Consider the following 23258-nt stretch of genomic DNA (forward strand, 5'->3'; position numbering starts at 1 on the left):
ATATTAATTTTTCAAATTAATTTATATCTATATATAATTTTTCTTCCTTTTCCTCATTCAATATATAAGAAATAATCAATATATAAACAATTACCTCTAATATAAATCAAAAATAACTGTTTTTATTTTAATATTTAAGAATTGTTTGAAATATCATACATTTTGGCGGCATCTTTTGAAAGTTACAAGATGAGTCTAGGTCTCAAATTGTTTGTTACTCAGTTCTTAATTTGAATAAATTAAAACGTTAACTAGTACAGGTTTCACTTCAGAAACCTAAATTATACTTGCTTAAGACGTTCGAAGAATCAGTTCTCTCTCCTTTAAAGTGCGCTAGTCAATTACAGTACCACGTCACACATCGCTATCCGTTCTCGCGCGTCGAGTGTAGTTGAAGCGAGCTAGTACCGGGTCTTTCTCACTTCCGGTAAAACTGCTGTCTCGCAGCAGCGTGTTTCTATTCAGTCTACCCCGCTCCAGGTTTGCATATCATTATTGTAGCTGATAATACAAGACAAACCATATAATGACAACTATGAAAACATCAAACTGTGATGATGATGTGCTGTATATTTAAACATTTTGAAAATATGTAACGCTGAGTTTAATATTTCATCATATAAAATATCAACTTTGTAGAAAGTGTTTATTGACATGCTGTCTTATGTTAATTTACTATGTAAAACTTATGTTGTCTACGGCTTGCAATTGCGAAATTGGCAAACCCGGTGCTATTAAAGTTTTGAAAATGTAAACTTTAATGTTGGATTGCTGTCATGTCGTTTCTACTTGATGAGTCTTGCCTTGTATCTTTAGGAAAATGTATATATAATCAAGTTATACACCATTGTTCTGATACTGTTAATTCGCTTTTTAAGTTAGAATATTTCCAACAATTTAAGAGAGATTTTAGATTCAAGAAATATTAATATGAATGACAAATTTGGAATTGCATTATCCAGACTACGATTGTGTTTACACTCTCTGGAAATGAAGTTCAAAAGTTTTGAAGTTATAATAATATTAAACGTATATATCGTAAATGCAAACTATGTAATACTAGTATGTTAGAATCTGAATACCATATTTTTCACAGCTGTCCTTTTTACTCCAACATAAGTTTACAATATAACGTTTCAAGATCGTGGAAAACACTAAATGAATAAAGATATTGTCATCAAATAAGTATATCACTTTAAGATGTTTGGCTAAATTCATACTGCTATGTTAAGGTATTTTTTCGCCGTTGATGCAGTTGCTTTATACTTTTATATTAAGTGCATTTTTTGTTTTATGTTAAAGCAAATTGTTTATGTACTGTTAAAACATTTGTATATTGTGTACATCTCATTAAATATGTATTTATGTTATTGTTCATGGCCAAAGGATTTTGTATTACCGATAATGCAAAAAGAACTTGAAAACCTGAAACTTTAAACTTGAATATTGTTTTAAACAGTTAATTTTTAATTATAAATAAAAATGGAATAAGTTGTTCTTCTTCTAAGAAAAAAATATACCGGGAACCAAGTGGTGACACATGCATTTGCGTTTTAATTGAATAACATTTATACCTTTAACATGGAGATGTTCTACAATGTGGTGGTTCTTTGCCATTTACTGAATTGCAAGACGAATATTGATAGTTTGTTTATTTAATTTCATAATTTATTAAACTAAAATGCGATCGTTTTTTCACTTGTTTTTTTTTTGTTTCAAATGTGTCTTGTCAATATATGTATCAAGTATAAGCTATGTCGGAAATAGATTAAGAGTCGTGTATTTGTTATTTATTAAAGAACATATGAACGTGTATAATGACCACAAAATATTGTTATGCATATTGTCTTTACTAACTAAAAAAGTAACATTAAAGAAATCATGCTAGTTTTACTCAGACTAAATTACTTTAGTGTGAGATGTTCATTACACGTTATAACAGTAAATACTGCTATTCATACCAGAGTTTATGTAATGTATAAAAAATGATACATATATCATATTTCTAAATTATATAATGTTACTTTATATTTATCACATGTACAATTGTATCCCCTAAAAATTATAGTACATTAACTTAGGTAACCCATGATCAAAGATGTGTTCTGTTTATGGTATCTAGTGAACTTATTAAAACATAATATGTGCTTTTAATTTGCGTCAAAGTTTACAAATAACGGATATGTTTTTGTTTTTTTTTACAGAAAAAATAATGCTATGTAATTATCAATGTAGCTGTGACACTATGCGATAAGTTATTATGCACCGATAGATGCTAAATATCGTAAGCAGTCTTACTTATTCATTACAAAAACTATCTTGATTTAAGATAACCAGGCCTATTGTTTACATTGATATTGTCTATGAGTTTGTTCATAATGTGAAAATATCGTGCAACCGGCAAAAGAATGAAGTATTTCTGTTATGTTTTAGAGTTAATTATTAAAATACAGGTCAACAAAAATTGTTGCATGATTTTACTGTTAGCATGTAAACCACGTTGTCCTTTATAATATATAACAAGAGATGTTTGTCAAACATTATGCCCCCCTGAGCGTCAATGTTGTCAGGATTATATGGACAATTGAATGAAATATGCATGGACTGAAATGACAGCTGATTTGTTGCTGTTTTAAGATTATGGCCATTAAAGTGTGAGGATAAAGTGTGTTATGACCGTCATGACCTTTGACTCTATAAACTCAAAATCCAGAGTCAGCAGCTGGTCACCAGAAACCTAAATGTCAAGTTTGAGGGCCATGGGTGCAGGCATTGTCAAGTTATCACAAGACAAGTTTTTTTCGTTCAAGGTCACTGTGACCTTGAAATTTGAGCCGATGACCCCTTAAATCATAAGGGGTCATCTACAAGTCAGATGCAACTCCAAGTCAAGTTTGAAGGCCATGGGTTCAGGCATTGTTGAGTTATCACTCGGACAACCTTTTACCATTCAAGATCACTGTGACCTTGACCTTTGGCTCTATGAATCAACTGGTCAGGCTTAACATCCATGTCAAGTTTAATGATCATAGGTTCAGGCATTGTTGAGATATCAGTGGGGGAAGATTTGTTAACTTTTTTGCGTTAAAGGTTACTGTGACATTGACCTTGGCCTGATGACCCCCAAAGTCGATAGGGGTCATCTACTAGGCAGGCCCAACCTTCATGTCAAGTTTGATGACCATTGGTCCAAGAATTGTCGAGTTTGCTTTCAAGGTCACTGTGACCTTGACCTTTGACCCCTAAAATCAATAGGGGTCATCTACTGGTCAGGCCCAACCTCCATGTCAAGTTTGAGGGCCATTGGTGCAGGCATTGTTGAGTTATCACTTGGACAACCTTTTATCATTCAAGGTCACTGTGACCTTGACCTTTGGCCCAATGACCCCTAAAATAAATAGAGACAATCTTCTGGCCGGGTTCAACCTACAAATCAAGTTTGAGAGCCATGGGTGCAGCCATTGTCAAGTTATCACTCGGATAACCTTTTACCATTCCAGGTCACTGTGACCTTGACCTTTGGCCCAATGACCCCTTAAATCAACAGGGCCATCTTCTGGCCAGGCCCAACCTCCAAGTCAAATTTGAGGGCCATGGGTGCAGGCATTATCGAGTTATCACTCGGACAACCTTTTACCATTCCAGGTCACTGTGACCTTAACCTTTGGCCAGATGACCCCCAAAAACAATAGGGGTCATCTCCTGGTCAGGCCAATTCCTCAAGTCAAGTTTGAGGGCCATGGGTGCAGGCATTATTGAGTTATCAATCGGACAACCTTTTACCATTCAAGGTCACTGTGACCTTGACCTTTGACCCAATGACCCCCACAAACAATAGGGGTCATCTACTGGTCAGGCCCAACCTCCATGTCAAGTTTGAGGGCCATGGGTGCAGGCATTGTCACGTTATCACTCGGACAACCTTTTACCATTCAAGGTCACTGTGACCTTGACCTTTGGTCTGATGACCCCCAAAAACAATAGGGATCATCTACTGGTCAGGCCCAACCTCCATGTCAAGTTTGGTGACCATACGTCTAGGAATTGTTGAGTTATCACTCGGACAAGCTTTGGTCTACCGACGGACCGACCGACCGACCGACCGACCGACCGACATACCGACATGTCTGTGCAAAGCAATATACCCCTCTTCTTCGAAGGGGGGCATAATAATATAGCCAAATCATTAACTACCGACTGTCATTAAACAAAAGTGTATGTATTTGTTTATGTTGTCCAAACATCAATCAATAGTTTATATATTAATGTACCGCTTAACTGCAAACACAAAGAACACAATAAGAGAAAATATGATGAATTTCATTCTTTTTGAGGTAAGTCAGACACTCAATGGTTTTGCTAAGTGTGGTTCAACCTTCAGTAATGGATATGGTTAGGCTATATCCAAATGTTGATGTTAATGTTATATAGAAACACGTTTGAATTTCTCACTGCTTTAATTGTTCTTACTCAATTTTTGCCTATTCGAAATGGGTTTTTTAATCGAGACGAATGAATCATATGTTCTGAAAATCAATACTTAAAAAGCTAGTATTACGGGTTTTTTTTGGAATAGTGTGGATGTAATATATGCATGAGTATGTTAATTATTCATGGCTCACTTAAATTGATAAATGAACTGTTTGAAAAACACGTTTTTATGAGCACGTACTGACGAAACTAGCTCGACTCATTGCTGACCAATATTGGTTTTAAAATGAGATTCACAGTAAATTAATCTAAGACATAAAGTTTATTTAAAAACTTCAAATATCTTCAGGGGGTTGAACGCGGTGATATGCGTAACGGCATTGATAACATGTACTACAAAAGGAAGTACCGCTGCATGTAGTTTGATATCAAATATGTAGTGTACATAATTTCAAACCCTATAGTACCAAATGTATTGTGATATCGAATGCGTAATTCAACAATACAGTGATATCAAGTTGTTTTGTTTTATTTTGATGTCCGTTTTGTAAGAAGGCTCCATTTGGTTTATTTTTTAAGTATTAGCTAAACATTTTGTTCATAAAATAAATAATTTACACTTATTTAACTACATATGCAATTCAATATATATGGATTCAACTAAGCTGATTGTGTATGGGTTTTTTTAATGAATTTAATCTCATTTATAAGTGAAGATTTTAAGTGTAATTGGTATACTAAACATTTATTTTGTGCGTACGAGGTACGCGGATCTTCATTCGTATTTAAAATAATTTCCTTATGTGTCAGCAAAATATGAACACATTTATGAGGTTATATGATATAATAACATTATAGTTTAATTAGATAATGATTTATCTAAACATGGTTTTTTTATGGAATAGGGGTGGTAAAATATCGTTTTGAAGGTTTTTTTAAGATTTAGTGTATTTTTAATAATTGCACCCATGCGAATTGATGCAATGTGTTTGTTCTTTGTCCTATATATGAAAGTATTTAAACTTTTCTTTTCATTTTTAACTACTTTTTCATATTCTTGACTAATTTCTCAAATGATTTTATTTTCTTTTGATTAAACCGTTATTCGAAACATTTAGATAGAACATCTGGTATGTCCAGTTGTTGTGAGAGACAGAAATGTGCAAGATAACAATTATAATATGATTATAGTATTTTGCCAGTTTAAAGAAGTATAAAGAAGTCTTAAAACATGTTATTGCTGCGTCTAGATCATTTTTATGGATTCCTTTAAAAAATATTTTTGAAAAGAAGTTTAACTTAACAAATGTATTGTCAAGAACAGACTCGATATAAAAGCTCTCGTTAGAATTATACGGCTATGAGTTGATTTTGTATTACACCCACCCGAAATGACTAAAACTGAAATAGAAGTTTGTAATAGTAAGCTGTGTGGAAACGCACTCTACGGAAATAAAGTAACAAGAAAGCTTTATGGGAACGCACTCTACGGATATTAAGTAACAAGAAAGCTTTATGGGAACGCACTCTACGGAAATAAAGTAACATGACAGCTTTATGGGAACGCACTCTACGGATATAAAGTAACAAGAAAGCTTTATGGGAACGCACTCTACGGATATAAAGTAACATGACAGCTTTATGGGAACGCACTCTACGGATATAAAGTAACAAGAAAGCTTTATGGGAACGCACTCTACGGATATAAAGTAACATGACAGCTTTATGGGAACGCACTCTACGGATATAAAGTAACAAGAAAGCTTTATGGGAACGCACTCTACGGATATAAAGTAACAAGAAAGCTTTATTGGAACGCACTCTACGGATATAAAGTAACAAGAAAGCTTTATGGGAACGCACTCTACGGATATAAAGTAACAAGAAAGCTTTATGGGAACGCACTCTACGGATATAAAGTAACATGACAGCTTTATGGAAACGCACTATTATGATATAAAATAACATGAAAGCTTAATGGGAACGCACTATTATGATATAAAATAACATGAAAGCTTTATGGGAACGCACTATTATGATATAAAATAACATGACAGCTTTATGGGAACGCACTACTAGAATATATAATAAAATGATACTTTTATGGAGCGTTCTATTAGGAAATATAATAACATGAAAATTATGTGGAACCGCACTCTAAGGATATGTTATAACATGATAGCTATGTGGTAATGCACTCATCATCATCATCATATTTTATATTTGTGTGAAAATAGCTTTTAGTAGACGAAAGAAAGACACAAATACAATTCTTTGTATTGTATATTCCGAACAGTTGGCTGTGTACCCTGTTAAAACGTAAATTGACAGTTTATGTTCAACATTTGATTTGCTTCTATATATAAAATCGAGATGCCTTGTTTGCAACGGTGTCTAATAAAATTAATGGCAAATACTAAAAAATACCACATACATCGTGCAATTATGAAATACTTTGAAAATGTTTGTATTTATTCAATTTCAAGTCAGGGAAATTAAATCTTAATCCTTTAGTATTTTATTAAGTAAATGTGTTGGTTTTAGTTCACTTAACTTCCTTGTTTGTTTATACAATAGCGCGTTTTAAAAGATCTCATCATTGTACATTTCAGACTTGGCTCACAAGCTCTGTGTTTAAACACTGTTTTGTCATTTTATGGAAACGAATGGCATTTTTGTCGAAATGAAATTAACATGAAATACAGATGTTTTAATGAATATTTCACTGGAATTTTATCCTGAATTTCGATTAATGAATAAGTGTACACCAAACTAAGTGCAATGTATTCGTGTTTTATTCTGTTTATACTTTTCATACGAGGTAAGTTTATTCCTTTGTCTTATATGATTCAGAAACTCGTGATTTCAATTTAAAGATTCATATTAACGTTGGTTTTGCATTTAATATTTTTGAAAGCAAATATTCACGATTCAAAAAAATTATTTCATGATAGAAATTAACAATAGTTGATCGTTTCCATATATATCTTAAGGAAATACGACTAATTATTAAGCATATTAAGCTTAAACTATCGAGGGTAGATGAAAAGTTCGTGGACACTTGCTTTAACTATAATTCAGAACTATACCTTTTTATGTTATGCGCGATGTTTGATAAAGAAATCAATGAAATCAGATAAACTTGACAAACACGAACGGTACGAGAAACTCTGTCCAGGTCCGATATTTACACTAAATTTAGTTATCATTTCTCAGTTCTATTTCAAATATAAGTTGAGGAAGGTTTTTCAAATGTTATTAAATAATTTTATCCAGCGGATGCAGCTTATCAGTTTTGCAAATCTAAACTTGCCCTTTGTATCTTCACAATTTAAACCAATCGTTATATGCATTAAACTGTTCATTTGTAGCAATGTGAAAAATGGCAGATTGTGGCTGTTTTTAATTGAGTGAAATATTGATGACAGAGACATAGACAAAATGACTTATTTGGACGTCGCTATGCAGATTACGTGTTTAAAACCTAACATTTACCGATAAACGTATATATGATTGTAGATGAATTATAAATTACCTTTATTGTGTAATACAATGACCCACTACTCAGTATATCATTTATATATAGGAAATATTCATGATTTCATTGATTTATAATTACACATGTAGTGTCAACACTCAATTGATATAAATGTTTTAAACGTCACGTTACAGTAGGAAAATGAGTACGGAAAGACACGTTTTAATTACTTGGTCTTGTACATATTGAATTAATATTTACAAAATATATTTGAACAACACAGTCCTTTGGTGTTACAACTTCATTTTCAACGCATAATTATTTCAAAGGTAATGGGTTCAAACTTATTAACCAATGTTCACATCAGTTCGTAAACAAAAGCATCATCACATTTGATATAACTGTCTGAACTATGTTTACAGTTGTCTGTGCACAGGAGTGCTCAAAATGTCGGTGTTGTGCAGAAGGCCAATTCAGAAAATGTGAGAGTTCTGGCTATTGTAATTACGGATGTAAAGACGGGTATTATGGAGGAAACTGTATTAACAAATGTATAAATCAGAACTGCCTTAAATGTGATCGTTTCAATGGCAATTATTGTTCAAAATGTATAAAAGGACACTACTTGTATAACAATTATTGCTATGCTTGTGGAACTCACTGTGCGTCCTGTGAGTCAACCGGTTGCCAAGCTTGTAATGACGGATATTGGGGAGATACATGTGGTTACATTTGTGAACAACGATGTAGCCAATCACAATGTAAACAGGCAAATGGTTCTTGTTTGTCTTGTGTTCTTGGATATTGGGGAAACAAGTGTGAACATCCATGTGAACAACACTGTTCAACATGTAACCAAAATAACGGCCAGAGTATATCTTGTGAGAATGGGTACTGGGGATGTACATGTGGTAATAGTTGCTTGCAGCGTTGTAGCGAATCTAAATGTGAAAAGTCGAATGGTAATTGTTTGTCATGTGTTACTGGATATTGGGGAGACAAGTGTGAATATTCCTGCAGCCAACATTGTTTAACTTGTAATCAAAGTAACGGCCAGTGCATATCTTGTGAGGACGGATACTGGGGAGATACATGTAGTAACAGTTGTTTGCAACGTTGTAGGGAATCAAAATGTGAACAGTCGAATGGTTATTGTTTGTCATGTATTCCTGGATATTGGGGAAGAAAATGTAGTTATACTTGTGGACAACCTTGTAGCGAATCAAAATGTGAACAGTCGAATGGTAATTGTTTGTCATGTGTTCCTGGATATTGGGGAGTAACATGTGGTAGCCGTTGTGTACAACGTTGTAGCCAATCAAAATGTGAACAGTCGAATGGTAATTGTTTGTCATGTGTTCCTGGATATTGGGGAGTAACATGTGGTAGCCGTTGTGTACAACATTGTAGCCAATCAAAATGTGAACAGTCGAATGGTAATTGTTTGTCATGTGTTCCTGGATATTGGGGAGACAAGTCTGATTATTCCTGCAGCCAACATTGTTTAACTTGTAATCAAAGTAACGGCCAGTGCATATCTTGTGAGGACGGATACTGGGGAGATACATGTAGTAACAGTTGTTTGCAACGTTGTAGCGAATCGAAATGTGAACAGTCGAATGGTTATTGTTTGTCATGTATTCCTGGATATTGGGGAAGAAAATGTAGTTATACTTGTGGACAACCTTGTAGCGAATCAAAATGTGAACAGTCGAATGGTAATTGTTTGTCATGTGTTCCTGGATATTGGGGAGTAACATGTGGTAGCCGTTGTGTACAACGTTGTAGCCAATCAAAATGTGAACAGTCGAATGGTAATTGTTTGTCATGTGTTCCTGGATATTGGGGAGTAACATGTGGTAGCCGTTGTGTACAACGTTGTAGCCAATCAAAATGTGAACAGTCGAATGGTAATTGTTTGTCATGTGTTCCTGGATATTGGGGAGTAACATGTGGCAACCGTTGTGTACAACGTTGTAGCCAATCAAAATGTGAACAGTCGAATGGTAATTGTTTGTCATGTGTTCCTGGATATTGGGGAGTAACATGTGGCAGCCGTTGTGTACAACGTTGTAGCGAATCAAAATGTGAACAGTCGAATGGTAATTGTTTGTCATGTGTTCCTGGATATTGGGGAGTAACATGTGGTAGCCGTTGTGTACAACGTTGTAGCCAATCAAAATGTGAACAGTCCAATGGTTATTGTTTGTCATGTGTTCCTGGATATTGGGGAAACAATTGTGAATATTTTTGTGGCCGAAAATGCTCAACTTGCAACCAAAGTAACGGCGTGTGTATATCATGTGAGGACGGATTTGGGGGAAGAACATGTGGTTACAGTTGTGAACAACATTGTAGCGAATCAAAATGTGAAAAGTCGAATGGTTCTTGTTTGTCATGTATTCCTGGATATTGGGGAAATTATTGTGAACATCGATGTGGCCAACGTTGTTCAACTTGTAATCAAAGCAACGGCCAGTGTATATCTTGTGGAAACGGATATTGGGGATATACATGTAGTAACAGTTGTATGCAAAGATGTAGCGAATCAACATGTGAACATTTGAATGGTAATTGTTTGTCATGCATTCCTGGATATTGGGGAAACAAGTGTGAACATCCCTGTGGTCAACATTGTTCAAGATGTTATCAAAGTAACGGTCAGTGTATATCCTGTGAGGATGATTACTGGGGAAGTCCATGCAAAACGTGTGGATCTCAATGTAAATCATGCGACATGTCAAACGGATGCTTGGAGTGTAATAATGAATACTTTGGTGAAATATGCGACAAATACCAATGTAATGATTGTTTAGAATGTCGGGAAGGGTATTTTAGATATAATAACTTTTGTCAAGAATGTCAATATAAACAACAAGGATGCACATGTACACGCGAAGCAAGATGCAATGGATGTATTAATGGTTTTTTTCTGAACCCTCAAGTTTGTTCGAAATGTCCTGATCAGTGTAGAACGTGTAAAACAGATGGATCGTGTACACAATGCAAATATAATAAAACTTATGGACCTAACTGTAGAATGGAATGCAGTACTACCTGTAAAAACTCCATATGTGACATTAAAGGGGATTGTACGAATGGATGCATTAAAAATACGTTTGGAAAGCAATGTGAATTCCGGTGTGAGAAGTATTGTCTATCAAAGGAAAACAGAACAGTTTGTTCTGAACATACTGGAATTTGTTTATACGGCTGTCAAACTGGATATAGAGGAATATTTTGTCCTCAAGGTAAAACTGGCTTCGTTTTCAGTTACATTACATTTGACTTTGGAGTGTATCAAAAAGTAAAATAAGGTGTTAAGATTATTAAAATTGCTGGTTAATGAAACATAACATTTTTTAAGTGGAAAATTGCTCCATTTTCTTGCACAAATATATTGTGTTGCAATTTATTTTATACATTGTTTAAATAACGTTTTACGTTTGGAATGTCCGTAGTTATTGAAGCAGAGGCGGAACAACAAACATCCTCATCTGCAGTACTTGGTGGAGGCATTGGTGGAGGAGCTGTAGCTCTTGCTGTCATACTGGTTGTTGGACTGATTTTTTTTCGACGAAGGTAATAAGAAATATAATCGCCTGTTTTAGGTGAGAGAAATTACATGCATTTTAAATAATCATAATCTTTATTCGATTTTACAAATATTAACCTAGGAGCCGAAATTTAATCCCTATGTTTTTTAGAAGAGTCAGTTTTCGCAACAGAAGCAAAACACCTACAAAAGAACCTGAGAACCTTTCCGCGTTATACGCTACGGTGAACAAACGAAGTACGTATAAGCTCAGTTCAGTCAGTAATAATTTTCTTGTGTACTCATCATAAGTAATGTTGGAATGTAAAGAAGTTGTTACAATTTAGTAAAGTACGTTTTAAATAAGTATATAATGAGGTTATTCTATTTTAATGAAAATGCAATAAACAATATGTTATCTTGCGAACGACACTTTTAATACATGTATTTACTTAAATGCATAAGATATCAAAATAGACTAATCACTTACTAACGATTTTGATCCACTATATAGACAAAAACATCCTCATAGAAAACAATGGCAATTTCGAATAATTATCGAAGCAACCAAGTCTTTATTTATTTCCACAGGAGCTTCCCAAGGAGAGAACGCTAATGGGGATTCCGACAATTTGCATTCTGTCACAATTATAGAAAACCACAATTACCAGAGTCCACCACCGAAGAGGTCCGTCAATGAAAGAACGCCTATTTTAACCGAAGACAATCTTGAAATTGGTAAAAGTGTTATCAAATAGTTGAAAGGTTAAGTCTGCGCAATGTTAACTCAAACTAACGATATGCCATCAAATAATTATTTGCAAAAGTGTAAATTTGAGTTGTGGTCAATACAAGGTTGTTGTTTGACCAAATTAACATTATGCCACGAATAAGTGTTTTACAAAGCTCTTGTTAAATAAAACGTAAGGTATTGCAGACGAATAGCATTTTCTTCAAAAGTTCGCGTTAGCTGAATCTTACGATTTTGCAGACGAAGATGATGCTTCTGCAAGGGAAATTGCAGAAATATTTGAGGAGAATGGTGATGTTTATTATAACAACGCTAACGAAGTCAGCAAATTCAAAATACATGTTGCAGATCTACAAGAATATGTGCAAAATAGTTGTTCAAAGCACACAGAAGAAGAATTTCAGGTAGAGTGCACCCCTTAGATGTTCGTTATTGTGAATTACTCATTCTTTAAGTGAGAGATTATGTGCAAGTATATCGTATTGAGATGTTTGTTTATTCTTACTCGATTATAAACGAATTTTCCTGATTCATTTCATTCGTTTATGTTTTGTTTCAATGTTTTATTTAAAACTTGCAGAAAATACCATACGGTCTTGTGAAAGCATATGAAGATTCACAAACGAAACTTAACATGAACAAAAATAGGTACAGGGGAATCTACCCGTGTAAGCACACATCTTTTCTTATCAAATTAGTTGCGTGTGCATTGCACAATATTTACATATGCCTAGTTACGTGCATAATGTATAAACGACGAACTGTTATGTCGTATTCCTTTACCTTAGTACTGTGCTCTTATAGGATTGACGTGTCCTTATCTCGCCAGTGGTACATGCAGTAAGAATCATCGGCTTCTACTTTATACAAATGCAAAGACAGTAGGGCACGCTTGCAAATATCCTTGATATGCGATCAATCCTTAATGCTCAGAGTTCACAAGCATTGTTGTGCAACTTTCATATTTGTTCTAGTAATTGAAGCTTAGCTTGTTTAATTTCAGATGATGATACGCGAGTCTTGGTTCGTGGTGGAGAAACAGACTACATTAATGCAAGCTATATAGACGTATGTTGTTGTTTTTAAAAAGGAAATATTATTGTAAATTGTATCTGGTCTTTACATAAACATCTATGTAGTAACACAGCACCCATAATTAAAGGAAAATTTCAGTTCGTTGACAAATATATTTGGGTGATTTAAATCCCCAGAAAACTCATTTCACTGTCCGTTCCGAGGCAGTAACCCCCGTCATAACTTTTAATGACTTTTAAAGTATACATATGTTATATATCATTGTTTTATTGATACGTTGTGTGACTCTCATTTATTGTCATGTAGGCCTTAACAGTATGCCTCTCATCAGGCTCAATGTAAAATAGTTTGCTATAGGGCTTGCCACTGTATCCATTGTATTAGTTTGAAGTATAAACATTACTGTTTTGAACAAGAAGATGAGGAAATAAACATTCCAAAAGAGTGTTTGTGGCAAGTGTAATGCAGTACTATTGTTTACATAAGGAAGAAGGAAAAGTTTGCTTTAATCATCACAACAGTATGATATTGTACATGCTGAGGGATGGCTAATCGCAATAGCCTAATTTTTTAAGCCATTACTTCGGATAACAATTTACTGCATATTTAATATGGAGTAAATATAAACTTTGACAATCAATAACTGTAATTACATATAACATACTTCACATTTAATTTCAGGGATTCAGAGAGCGGAATGCATATATTGCTACTTTGGGTAATGCGTACTTCCATAAGTAATACCTTTAAATGATGTCTGACAATATGATATTAGAAACAAGTATATCTAAGTGTGTACAACCAATTGCATGGTCAATTAACTCAGTTCATATTAACCTAATTACTAACGTTTATTAATATTTGTTGTGTATATAAATGCGTAATAAAATCAAAATTAAACTTAAGGTCCAACGGCTAAGCAGCTTGGCGATTTTGGCCAATTCTGGCGAATGGTCTGGCAACAGGAAGTTGAGAAGATTGTCATGGTGACTAACTTAGTAGAGGGTAAGGTAAGGTGGTTTGGCCTTTATGACCAAGTGTTATGTAGGTGTGGTGTGGAATATGTTGAGGTCAGATAACATTTTCATTTAAATGGCCATCTAAGTATTGATTATTTTATAATGAATTGACAACAGATGAATTTGAACGTTATATAAACAATAATGAACTAAAATAAACATCAACAACATTTCCTAAGCTTTAGTATTCATTTATGATTACAGACGGTACCACAATTAATAAATAGTAAATAGCTATTGAATTTATTATTCCACTGATGATCCTAAAAAGTTTTTCATTGTTATGGAAGTAAATCTCCGTAAGTGTAACGTCGCATTTTAGTTCATAATCTAGTTGGTCCTTAATTGTATTCAACATAAGCTTATATTTATTTCTTTGCAGAAAACCAAATGCGAGCAATATTGGCCCGACCAATATCAAAGTAAACTATACGGTGATATAGAAGTAGTGTGTAAGGTTGAAAAAAATTACGCAGACTTTATCTGGAGACAATTCACGCTTTCTAAGGTACATTGAAATTTCATATTACTCCTCGGTCAATAAACAGATCATAGAATACATGTTCAATTTTTAACTATTGTGGATAATCGGCGTATGAAAATATTTTGTCTTCAAGACTGACCAAACGTTTTTCAATACAGATTAAAGGCAATTAAAAAAAGTCATCTAAACTTCTTATTTGCAAATTATCTCTGGAAAAGGCAAACAACAACAATCAAAAATGACACATACTAGACAGTTAAACGTATTGTACTTTCGGCCGAACACAATGAGGTCAAATGTTTCATCGACTACACATACAGTCGAAACCTGTTTGCTCGATATCGCTTGCTCGAGTTCCTCGTTGGTCCGAACTTGCGGTTAGGGATCGATTTGTATTATTTTATGTACACATTCCCGCTTGGCTCGATATTTGCGAGGCTCAAAGTATTTGGGCCGGTCCCAGTGATATCGCGCAAAAAGGGTTTCGACTGTACATGTTCTGTAATATTACGTTATTTGGCCAAGGCCTAAAAAAATAAATTGTTTGGTTAGGGTAACATCCTTTTAAAAAATAAAAAAATAGATAGGGTAGGTAGTTGTTTGTTGTTGCTTTTTGTTTTTGTTTTTTAAGCTTTATATTAGAATGTAATTTTCATCATTGGAGAATGGTGTTAAAGTTATCTTCTGTATTGCATTTAAGGTTTTAAACTACATATTGAAAATCAGTTTTTCATTTTTTTTTTCAAACTGACTATAAAAACGGTAGGGTTGGCGCCTATTCCGTAGGTAGGGTCGGGTTACCGAACCAAATATATTTTTTAGGCCCAAGCACAAGCGTATATTTCGAACTATCAAAGGTATTCAAACGATGATGAGTTCATCCAAATATGTATATGCTTTCAACAATGGAAATGCAGTCGGATTGTAAATATTGAATATATTAAATATAAAACGCTTCAAAATAAGGTAGTTGTACATTATATCTTGAGATTTTGTACAAAACGCAAATGGCTCAACATTATATTATTTAACAAACTATTACGCTAAATCAGATAAATCCAACTGTAATAGCTGAAACAAAATAAGGATATATTTTAAATAGTTGCCTAACAATCCATTTAGCCTCTAAACGATCGCGGAATTTTATCCTTGTAAACATAATACAATGCTCTGAATAAATTTCCTTTCAGGATGTTAGATAAAATATATCATTCTTAAGTATGACTTTAAATATTCCCCGTTTACCAGATGAGGAGTTAAGTGTGTGTGTGCGTGAATCAAGGTTAAACGAGAACAACCAAACGCTTTATCACAAAAACTTCCTTATTGCTACATATTGTGCGTAAATACCATTAATAGGCACATCAAAAAACTATTGTGTGAATAATAAGCGTTTGCAAATTTGTTTGCTGAGTAGCATTTGTGAAACAGTTGAGCAGTATTAATCTCTGATAAGGGGAAACAAACATTTTGAACGAATACTTTGTAACACATTTACTAGGTAAAATTTATTTCGTTAACTATGATAAGTTGAGTATATAACTCTTGCTGATCAGAATTAAACTCAGAAACATAGCTTATTTCCCTTTTTTCATGAGTAGAATGCCTTTTAAATGATGTTGTCAGTTAGGATTCAACCGAGGGTTTTAACTTTGTTGGGTAACGTCAACGTCTGTAGATGCTCTTAAGCGCCGAAAGAATTTACCCACCAGAAAACAATATCTGATTGATAACCATGGAATTGATAATGCTGTTCATGTCGTTATTTTCAAAATTAACAGAAATTTGTAGCCTATTTTTTGCAACTTAAGTTTATTTTAATTTGAGTCATTAAAATTCTTCGATTGCAATCTCAGCTTATCAACAGACATATAATCAGGTATTATTTTAATAATAAAAGTGTTACTTGGCAAAGCAATGGTTTGCGTCGTAAATGTATATATTCATAACAAAAAAAACCAACATGTTATTCATTTCAAACACTTATTTTTTTCCCTCAAAAATGGTACCAGAATTCCGAAGAAAGAAAGTTGCATCATCTTCAGTTCACTAGCTGGCCAGACAAGGACATCCCTGACGACGTCACATCAGTTATAGAGTTTAGACAGAGAGTAAATGCCTTGCCGAGTACCTTTAACGGACCAGTAGTTGTGCATTGCAGGTTTGATATTAAACTTTGGTTCAAAACTACTTTGTATAAGCGGTCATTTCCTAGCTTGTAGCGATGGAGAATAACAATGAAAATAGAATTAAATTAAAACATTATAGGCACATGAGCTTCAGTGTCGATCTGATTAGATAAAATCTAGTTTCAACGCCGTGTAAACGTTTACGAAATAAGTTCAAGAAATAAGTAAGGAAAACAAATGAAACAATATTGCTGTGCCGGCAGCATCAATCGAGCCGAGTTTTTCTTAGTCTTCAGTCGGGAACCAAAACAACTGCACCACTGACGACAAATCAGTTTCATACGATTTTATGAAACATTTAAAAGGAAATTGTAAAATTGAGGGAGAATTTATCAACATTGCAGTGGAAGCTGACAACATTCAAATATCTATGTTCGGTTTGGTTTGCTAATAATACCTTTGAACAAAGTTATTAACATGTTAAGTTACCAATTATGAAGTTTATAAGACGTGTTCCAGAAGCTTAATACAACATGTTATTAATGTATTTACTCGCAAAATGAAAAAAACAAATAGTCATAGCCGAAAGTTGGTTAGAATTATGAACGTTGGAAGCGATAAATAACAAGCAAAACATACACCCAATATATAGCATAAGAATCTCAATCTGATTTGGCCTGTTTCATGAATGCAGCATAAGTTTTGTTTAACTTCAGTTCTGGCGTAGGAAGAACGGGAACCTATATAGCTTTAGACATTCTCACAAAAGAGGGTGAGACAGAAGGAGCTATAGATATCCCGGGATGTGTTCTCAACATGAGACAGAACAGACCCAACATGATCCAGACCTTGGTGGGATTATTACTTTTATGAGCATTGTATAAAATTAGTTTTACATTGTGACGTTTATTTAGCACAGCTTCGTGTAAGCTGAAAATGATCATAATCGGGTCCGTTCAAGTTGTAGAAAAAAAGTATATATAGCTCTCGAGCCAAACATATTTTTGTTTAGATGTTGGTATCTATACCACCAGACCACTCGTCAATTTTATGTCAAGATTACACCATTAGTTGATGTATTACTTGTAGTTAGTACAGTACTTGCATTCATTCGTTGTCCTTCAAAGTGCCACACAACAAGCAAGATACTCATTTTAATATTGCTATTTTAGAGTCAATACCAGTATCTTCACCAAGCCCTGGTCCATACATTGACTCTTGATTGTTCGTTGATAAGAAGAGAACACTTCAGTGAATATATGGAGAAATCAAGTAAACAGGAGATACAGAGGCAGTTTCAGGTAGGATTACTTCTTAAAATATCGAATGTGAATACTATGCATCGACGTTGTATACAATGCGATATCATTATTTAAACGTAATATTGCATTTGGAATATACTTTAGAAAATGCAATTGAGTCATGAGAAAAAGTCGGATAAGGAATTACAGGCCATTGCAATGAATCGACAGCTGACAAAGAAGAACAGGAAACACTCGGATATACCAGGTACAACGAGTATTTCGACAATATTACTATCTCACTAAGATGTACACTGTATCCATCACAATCGAATATTAAAAAAACAACGCATTTATGAATTGCTAACATGTCTTTTTATAAATTCAGATGAATATTTTAAAACTCTAATTATTCGTGATAACATGTTTTGATTGGTTCAATATTTACCAAGCTTAGCCCCTTGAAGTCTTCTTAATGATTTGTATGATGTATATGTTTGGTTCTGTATATTGTTAGGTGATTCCAACAGACCGCATCTTAAACTGTTTTTAAAAGCAGGGGAGTCTGATTACATCAATGCGATATACATCAACGTAAGTGTAAACTTTGCATGACATGATAATGTGCATTATATTTATCGCTCGATGACAGTTGTCCAGTGCATTAAATTTAAAATAATAATACAAGGTAAACTATAGAGACAAGCCCAGAAATAACAACAACTAAATAATACCTGTATAGAGGCTTAAGACAAAGGCCTATCAAAATAAACAAGGAAAACAAACCTACAATGATGTTGAGACAAATCTCCTTTTTAGAGTTTAAAAACAAAACAACGCTTCTTGGTTGCGCAAACACCTCTGCCGGACACAGTTGCTGATTTCATTGCACTTGCTGTTCAAGAAAACTGTTCATGTATCGTTAGTATGGAGGCACACATGGAAAAGCATAAGGTAAAAAGTACACTGGCCAGATATTTAAAAATAAATCAGATTTGTATTTTACACTAACCTTAAAGTGGAGTTTACATTGAGTTGGTATTTTATATTATTACTATTTTTATTCAAAACATGACGTAGCATTATGGGATAACATCTTTATATATTGTATTATGCATAGTAATCATTGCGACATGTTTGTATGAATTTTACAAATTGAAATAGTATTTTCCGTATCATACCACAACTTGTAATACCCTGTATGTATCTCATTTTGATCTGAACGTATGTTTTTATTGTTTAATACAGGGGATTGGCTTATACTTTCCAAGTGACAATCAAACAATGAAGAAGGGTAAGGTTTCCGTTCGATCCATCACAGATCAAAGTGCAAGACACTTTGTGAAAAGAAAACTGCGTATCGAACTAGAAGGAAAGGTAAGATTTTAGACATTTTAATTGTGCACAAATTTGCATTGATTGTAAATATACTTCGAAAACAAATACGTTATTTATTTTATGAAATAAATGTAAACAACACCAACACCCGCAAACAACAGCAACAATCATTTATTAATTGGCGCAATTGCAACATAATAATTGTGTATGAAAAGGTATGTTTTCATTGGAACATAGACCAAGAAAGATGTGACGATTCCACACTATGAATATTTGGAATGGGATACAAAACACAATGTTCCGAAGTTTCCAGAACTCTTTGTTGCCTTCATCAAAGAGGTTGAAGACGTATCCAACGCATCTCAATTGAAGGGACCGATACTGTTGCACTGTCTGTACGTTCAAACTTTGCTTGAGCCCCCATTCGAATTTAGTTGTTTTTTTCTTAGTGAAATTATTAACAATACATTCGTAATTTGTTTTCTCATTGGATAATAAAGATATTTCGTAAATCGAATTTCGTGTGTGTGTGGTGCTTTACATTTTTATCTCAACCATGCAATAAACGAACATTGTTAATTAAACATCGAAAACATATTGCAAAGAAAATATTCGGAGGGTTAAAATAAAGCATGTATGTTTCTACTTTCTAAGACACGTTTCCTAACACGATATATACCTTTTGTGATAGAAACGGTGCTGGAAAGAGCGGCCTTTTTTGTGTTGTCTCGACATTACTTCAACAACTGAGTGATGATAATGAAGTCTGTGTGGTCAATGCGGTACAGAAAGTCAGAGCTAGAAGACCGCTTGCTATTCCAAATAAGGTAAATATAAAAAAACTTCTTCAAACAGATGTTTCATATTGCATGGAAGAAAAATCTGCTTTGTAATGGGTTTGTATCCCAATTATACAATTGGAACCACAGTGACAAACGAAGAAGGAAGATAATTAACAATGAGTCTTTTAAGAGGCACAAGGTTCAAGGTTAAACGTACACTGAATAAGACGCACAATTAAATTATATTTGTATCAAACGAATGTCCATGAGTCATATATACTTCAAGGTGAACACGATTTAAGAGTATTTTATTATTGTAATTCTTAAGTCCTATATCTGTGTGTTACAAATCTGATATTTTTAATTATAGTTATCAAATTCGGCATCTTGATTCAAATTATCTTGAGTCAAATTATTCTGACATTTGTCAGTTTGTAGTTTATGCTTTTATCTGATGAAGACTAAATAAAGTCGAATCTCGTTTTGATAGTGAGAGTTTGCCTCATTGTTGAAATCATTTCATCAGTTGTTTATTATGTTAATTCTTATTGCATTATTGTACGAGTTTTATCTTTCAGGAACAGTTTTTCTTCTGCTACGAGTGTGTTCTCCATTCCGTGAACGCAGCAGATAACGCTGTGTATTACAACATAAGTGGGGATATCCAGAGGGAATGAACGATTCGACCATCTCGGAACAATGGCGCACGTATGGTTACCATTGACACGAAGACATGAATATACATACATTTAATAGGCATATGATGAAATATTAAGTCACAAGGTGAAGACATGATGACAATTATTTCAACGGTCTTTTATTGCAATGCTGTATCACCTTTATGCAGAACACGAGTATTTCACCTGCCAATATAAACATAAACATTGCATTGTAAATCTCCTTGTAATTAGTTGCATGTTGTTATGCTTTTATTAATTTTACCATAGTGTATACTGTTGTTGTTTTTTTTTGTTTTTTGATGAGTTGTATATTAGAACTTTTTTGATATATTAAATGATTGAATTGTACATAACTTTTATCATTATGTTACTATAGATATACTTATATTCCATTTTGTTTGCGTTGCCCTTATACATTTAGCTTTGAATACACATTATATTTGAAATTTGAATAACAATGTCATAACGATTTATTTTTTAATAATTTCTGTAATAAATCGAGCTTAAAGTATGATTGTAGGTGTTGTAAGCGTTAATAAGAAAAAGAGCATTTGTTTTGAATTTTCGTCAGAGTTTTCTTTTTAAACTTAAAATGTGTTTAGTTTTATGAGTAGATTGGCACGTAATTTTATTTATATATTTTGCATTTTATGGAACATGTACACCTGCATATTTCTGGTATGTAGTACTGTTGCTTAGTATGTCATATAAATTTGTATAGAAGCCTTTTTTTATTTTGGAAAAATATTATTCACCTGATATCCTTCATTTTCTTAAAACTTGCATTAGCCCAAATCATGAACTAGAAATGATTTGTATGATTAAATAACCGATATATAGACAGTCATAGATGACGCCAAATATAGATCATATTCACTAGGGTTTTCTCATAAATCTGATCAAAATAAAGAATATCAGTTTTCTTTTCATATTTTTCCAAAATGAAACTGGAACCAATTAACCAGATTATTAAACCTGATCATGACAAAGAATGCCATTTAAATAATAAATTCACTGTTTGTGAGGTTTGAATCTTAATTTTCTTTTCATATTTATTTTTGGTTCCCAACTTAAACGTGAACCATTTTATTTGAAAAAAATCTGGTTTGATTCCATTTTTTTCTTCACACCTTATTTGTTCGTGGGTTTAAACGGGGACCAATCCATTGACTTTTCCGGAATCAATTGTCTACTTGTTGTCAAAGTTAACTTGACAATGTAATCAGAATATTGCCATACTTTTTGATTGTGTTATGGCTTAGTATGTTGATTTTCCAATTCGGAGATTTGGGACAACTAGGATCTATTTTCGAAATAATTTTACAAATTTATTTTGTATTTACATAATAAGGGTATATTCATTGATATGCTTGATCAATCGCACATCATTGGAGCATTCCATTTGTATTTCAGTTCTTCCAATAAACGTTCTCTTCCTGTGTTATGTTTTAGTTACATTGAAGATAAAATTGTAAAGCAAACCAACAACTATTGTTGTTTGAATTACAGAATATCACAACCAGCCCTTTGTGTATAGTTTTTGTTAATCATTATGAACCCTTTGACCGCCATGTTGTCAATAATATTTTGACAATGGAATTTGTCATTGACATTGGATATCTTTGAGACAGTGTTAAGATTATGACAAGTCAAACTGTAAGGATAGAAGGTACAGTTTTAAATCATGTTCAGATGATGACTGATATTTGCAGATAGACATGTTTCTTCTTAGCAGCAGGGAATAAAAACATATGACGTAACTGTAATGATCAGTATGATATGTGGCCTTGACTTTTGACTATATGACCATAAAATACATAGGGGTCATTAACTAGTCACCCCCATCATAATTTTCAAATTTGAGGGCCATGGGTGTAGGCATTGTCGAGTTATCACACAGACAAGTCTTTTGCGTTCCAGGTCACTGTGACCTTGACCTTTGACGCGATAACGCCTAAAATCAACAGGGGTCACATTCTGGTCAGGCCCAACCTCTAAGTCAAGTTTGTTGGTCATGGGTGCTGGCATTGTCGAGTTATTACTCGGATAAACTATTCGCATTCAAGGTCACTGTGACATTTGGCTTTGACCTGATGACCCATTAAATCAATAGAGGACATTTACAGGTCAGGCCCATCCTCCATGTTTTGCCTGATAACCACAGATTCAGGCATTGTTGAGTTATCACTCGGAGGTCACTGTGACCCTGACCTTTAATCCGATGACCACTAAATATCAATAGAGGTCATCTACTGGTCTGGCTCAACCTCAATGTCAAGACAGATGACCAATGGTTCAGGACTTATTGAGTTTGCATTTAAGGTCACTGTGACCCTTTGACTCCTTAAACCATTA

The 23258-nt window shown here is 33.8% G+C and overlaps 1 protein-coding gene across 1 annotated transcript in view; it reads left to right on the forward strand.

Moving 5' to 3' along the window:
* LOC128204625 (receptor-type tyrosine-protein phosphatase kappa-like) overlaps positions 1 to 22433 on the forward strand; it is a 34376-nt gene extending 11943 nt beyond the window's left edge. The window contains exons 10-20 of the mRNA XM_052906027.1: positions 14632 to 14757; positions 16746 to 16894; positions 17579 to 17714; positions 18035 to 18163; positions 18269 to 18371; positions 18621 to 18697; positions 18923 to 19057; positions 19352 to 19480; positions 19679 to 19836; positions 20133 to 20268; positions 20802 to 22433. Coding sequence (XP_052761987.1) covers positions 14632 to 14757; positions 16746 to 16894; positions 17579 to 17714; positions 18035 to 18163; positions 18269 to 18371; positions 18621 to 18697; positions 18923 to 19057; positions 19352 to 19480; positions 19679 to 19836; positions 20133 to 20268; positions 20802 to 20900 — 1377 coding nt within the window. The 3' untranslated portion in view covers positions 20901 to 22433. The remainder of the gene's footprint in view (positions 1 to 14631; positions 14758 to 16745; positions 16895 to 17578; positions 17715 to 18034; positions 18164 to 18268; positions 18372 to 18620; positions 18698 to 18922; positions 19058 to 19351; positions 19481 to 19678; positions 19837 to 20132; positions 20269 to 20801) is intronic.
* Positions 22434 to 23258: the final 825 nt, after the last annotated feature.

The sequence above is a fragment of the Mya arenaria genome, chromosome 10 (assembly GCF_026914265.1).
Source record: "Mya arenaria isolate MELC-2E11 chromosome 10, ASM2691426v1".
NCBI lineage: Eukaryota > Metazoa > Mollusca > Bivalvia > Myida > Myidae > Mya > Mya arenaria.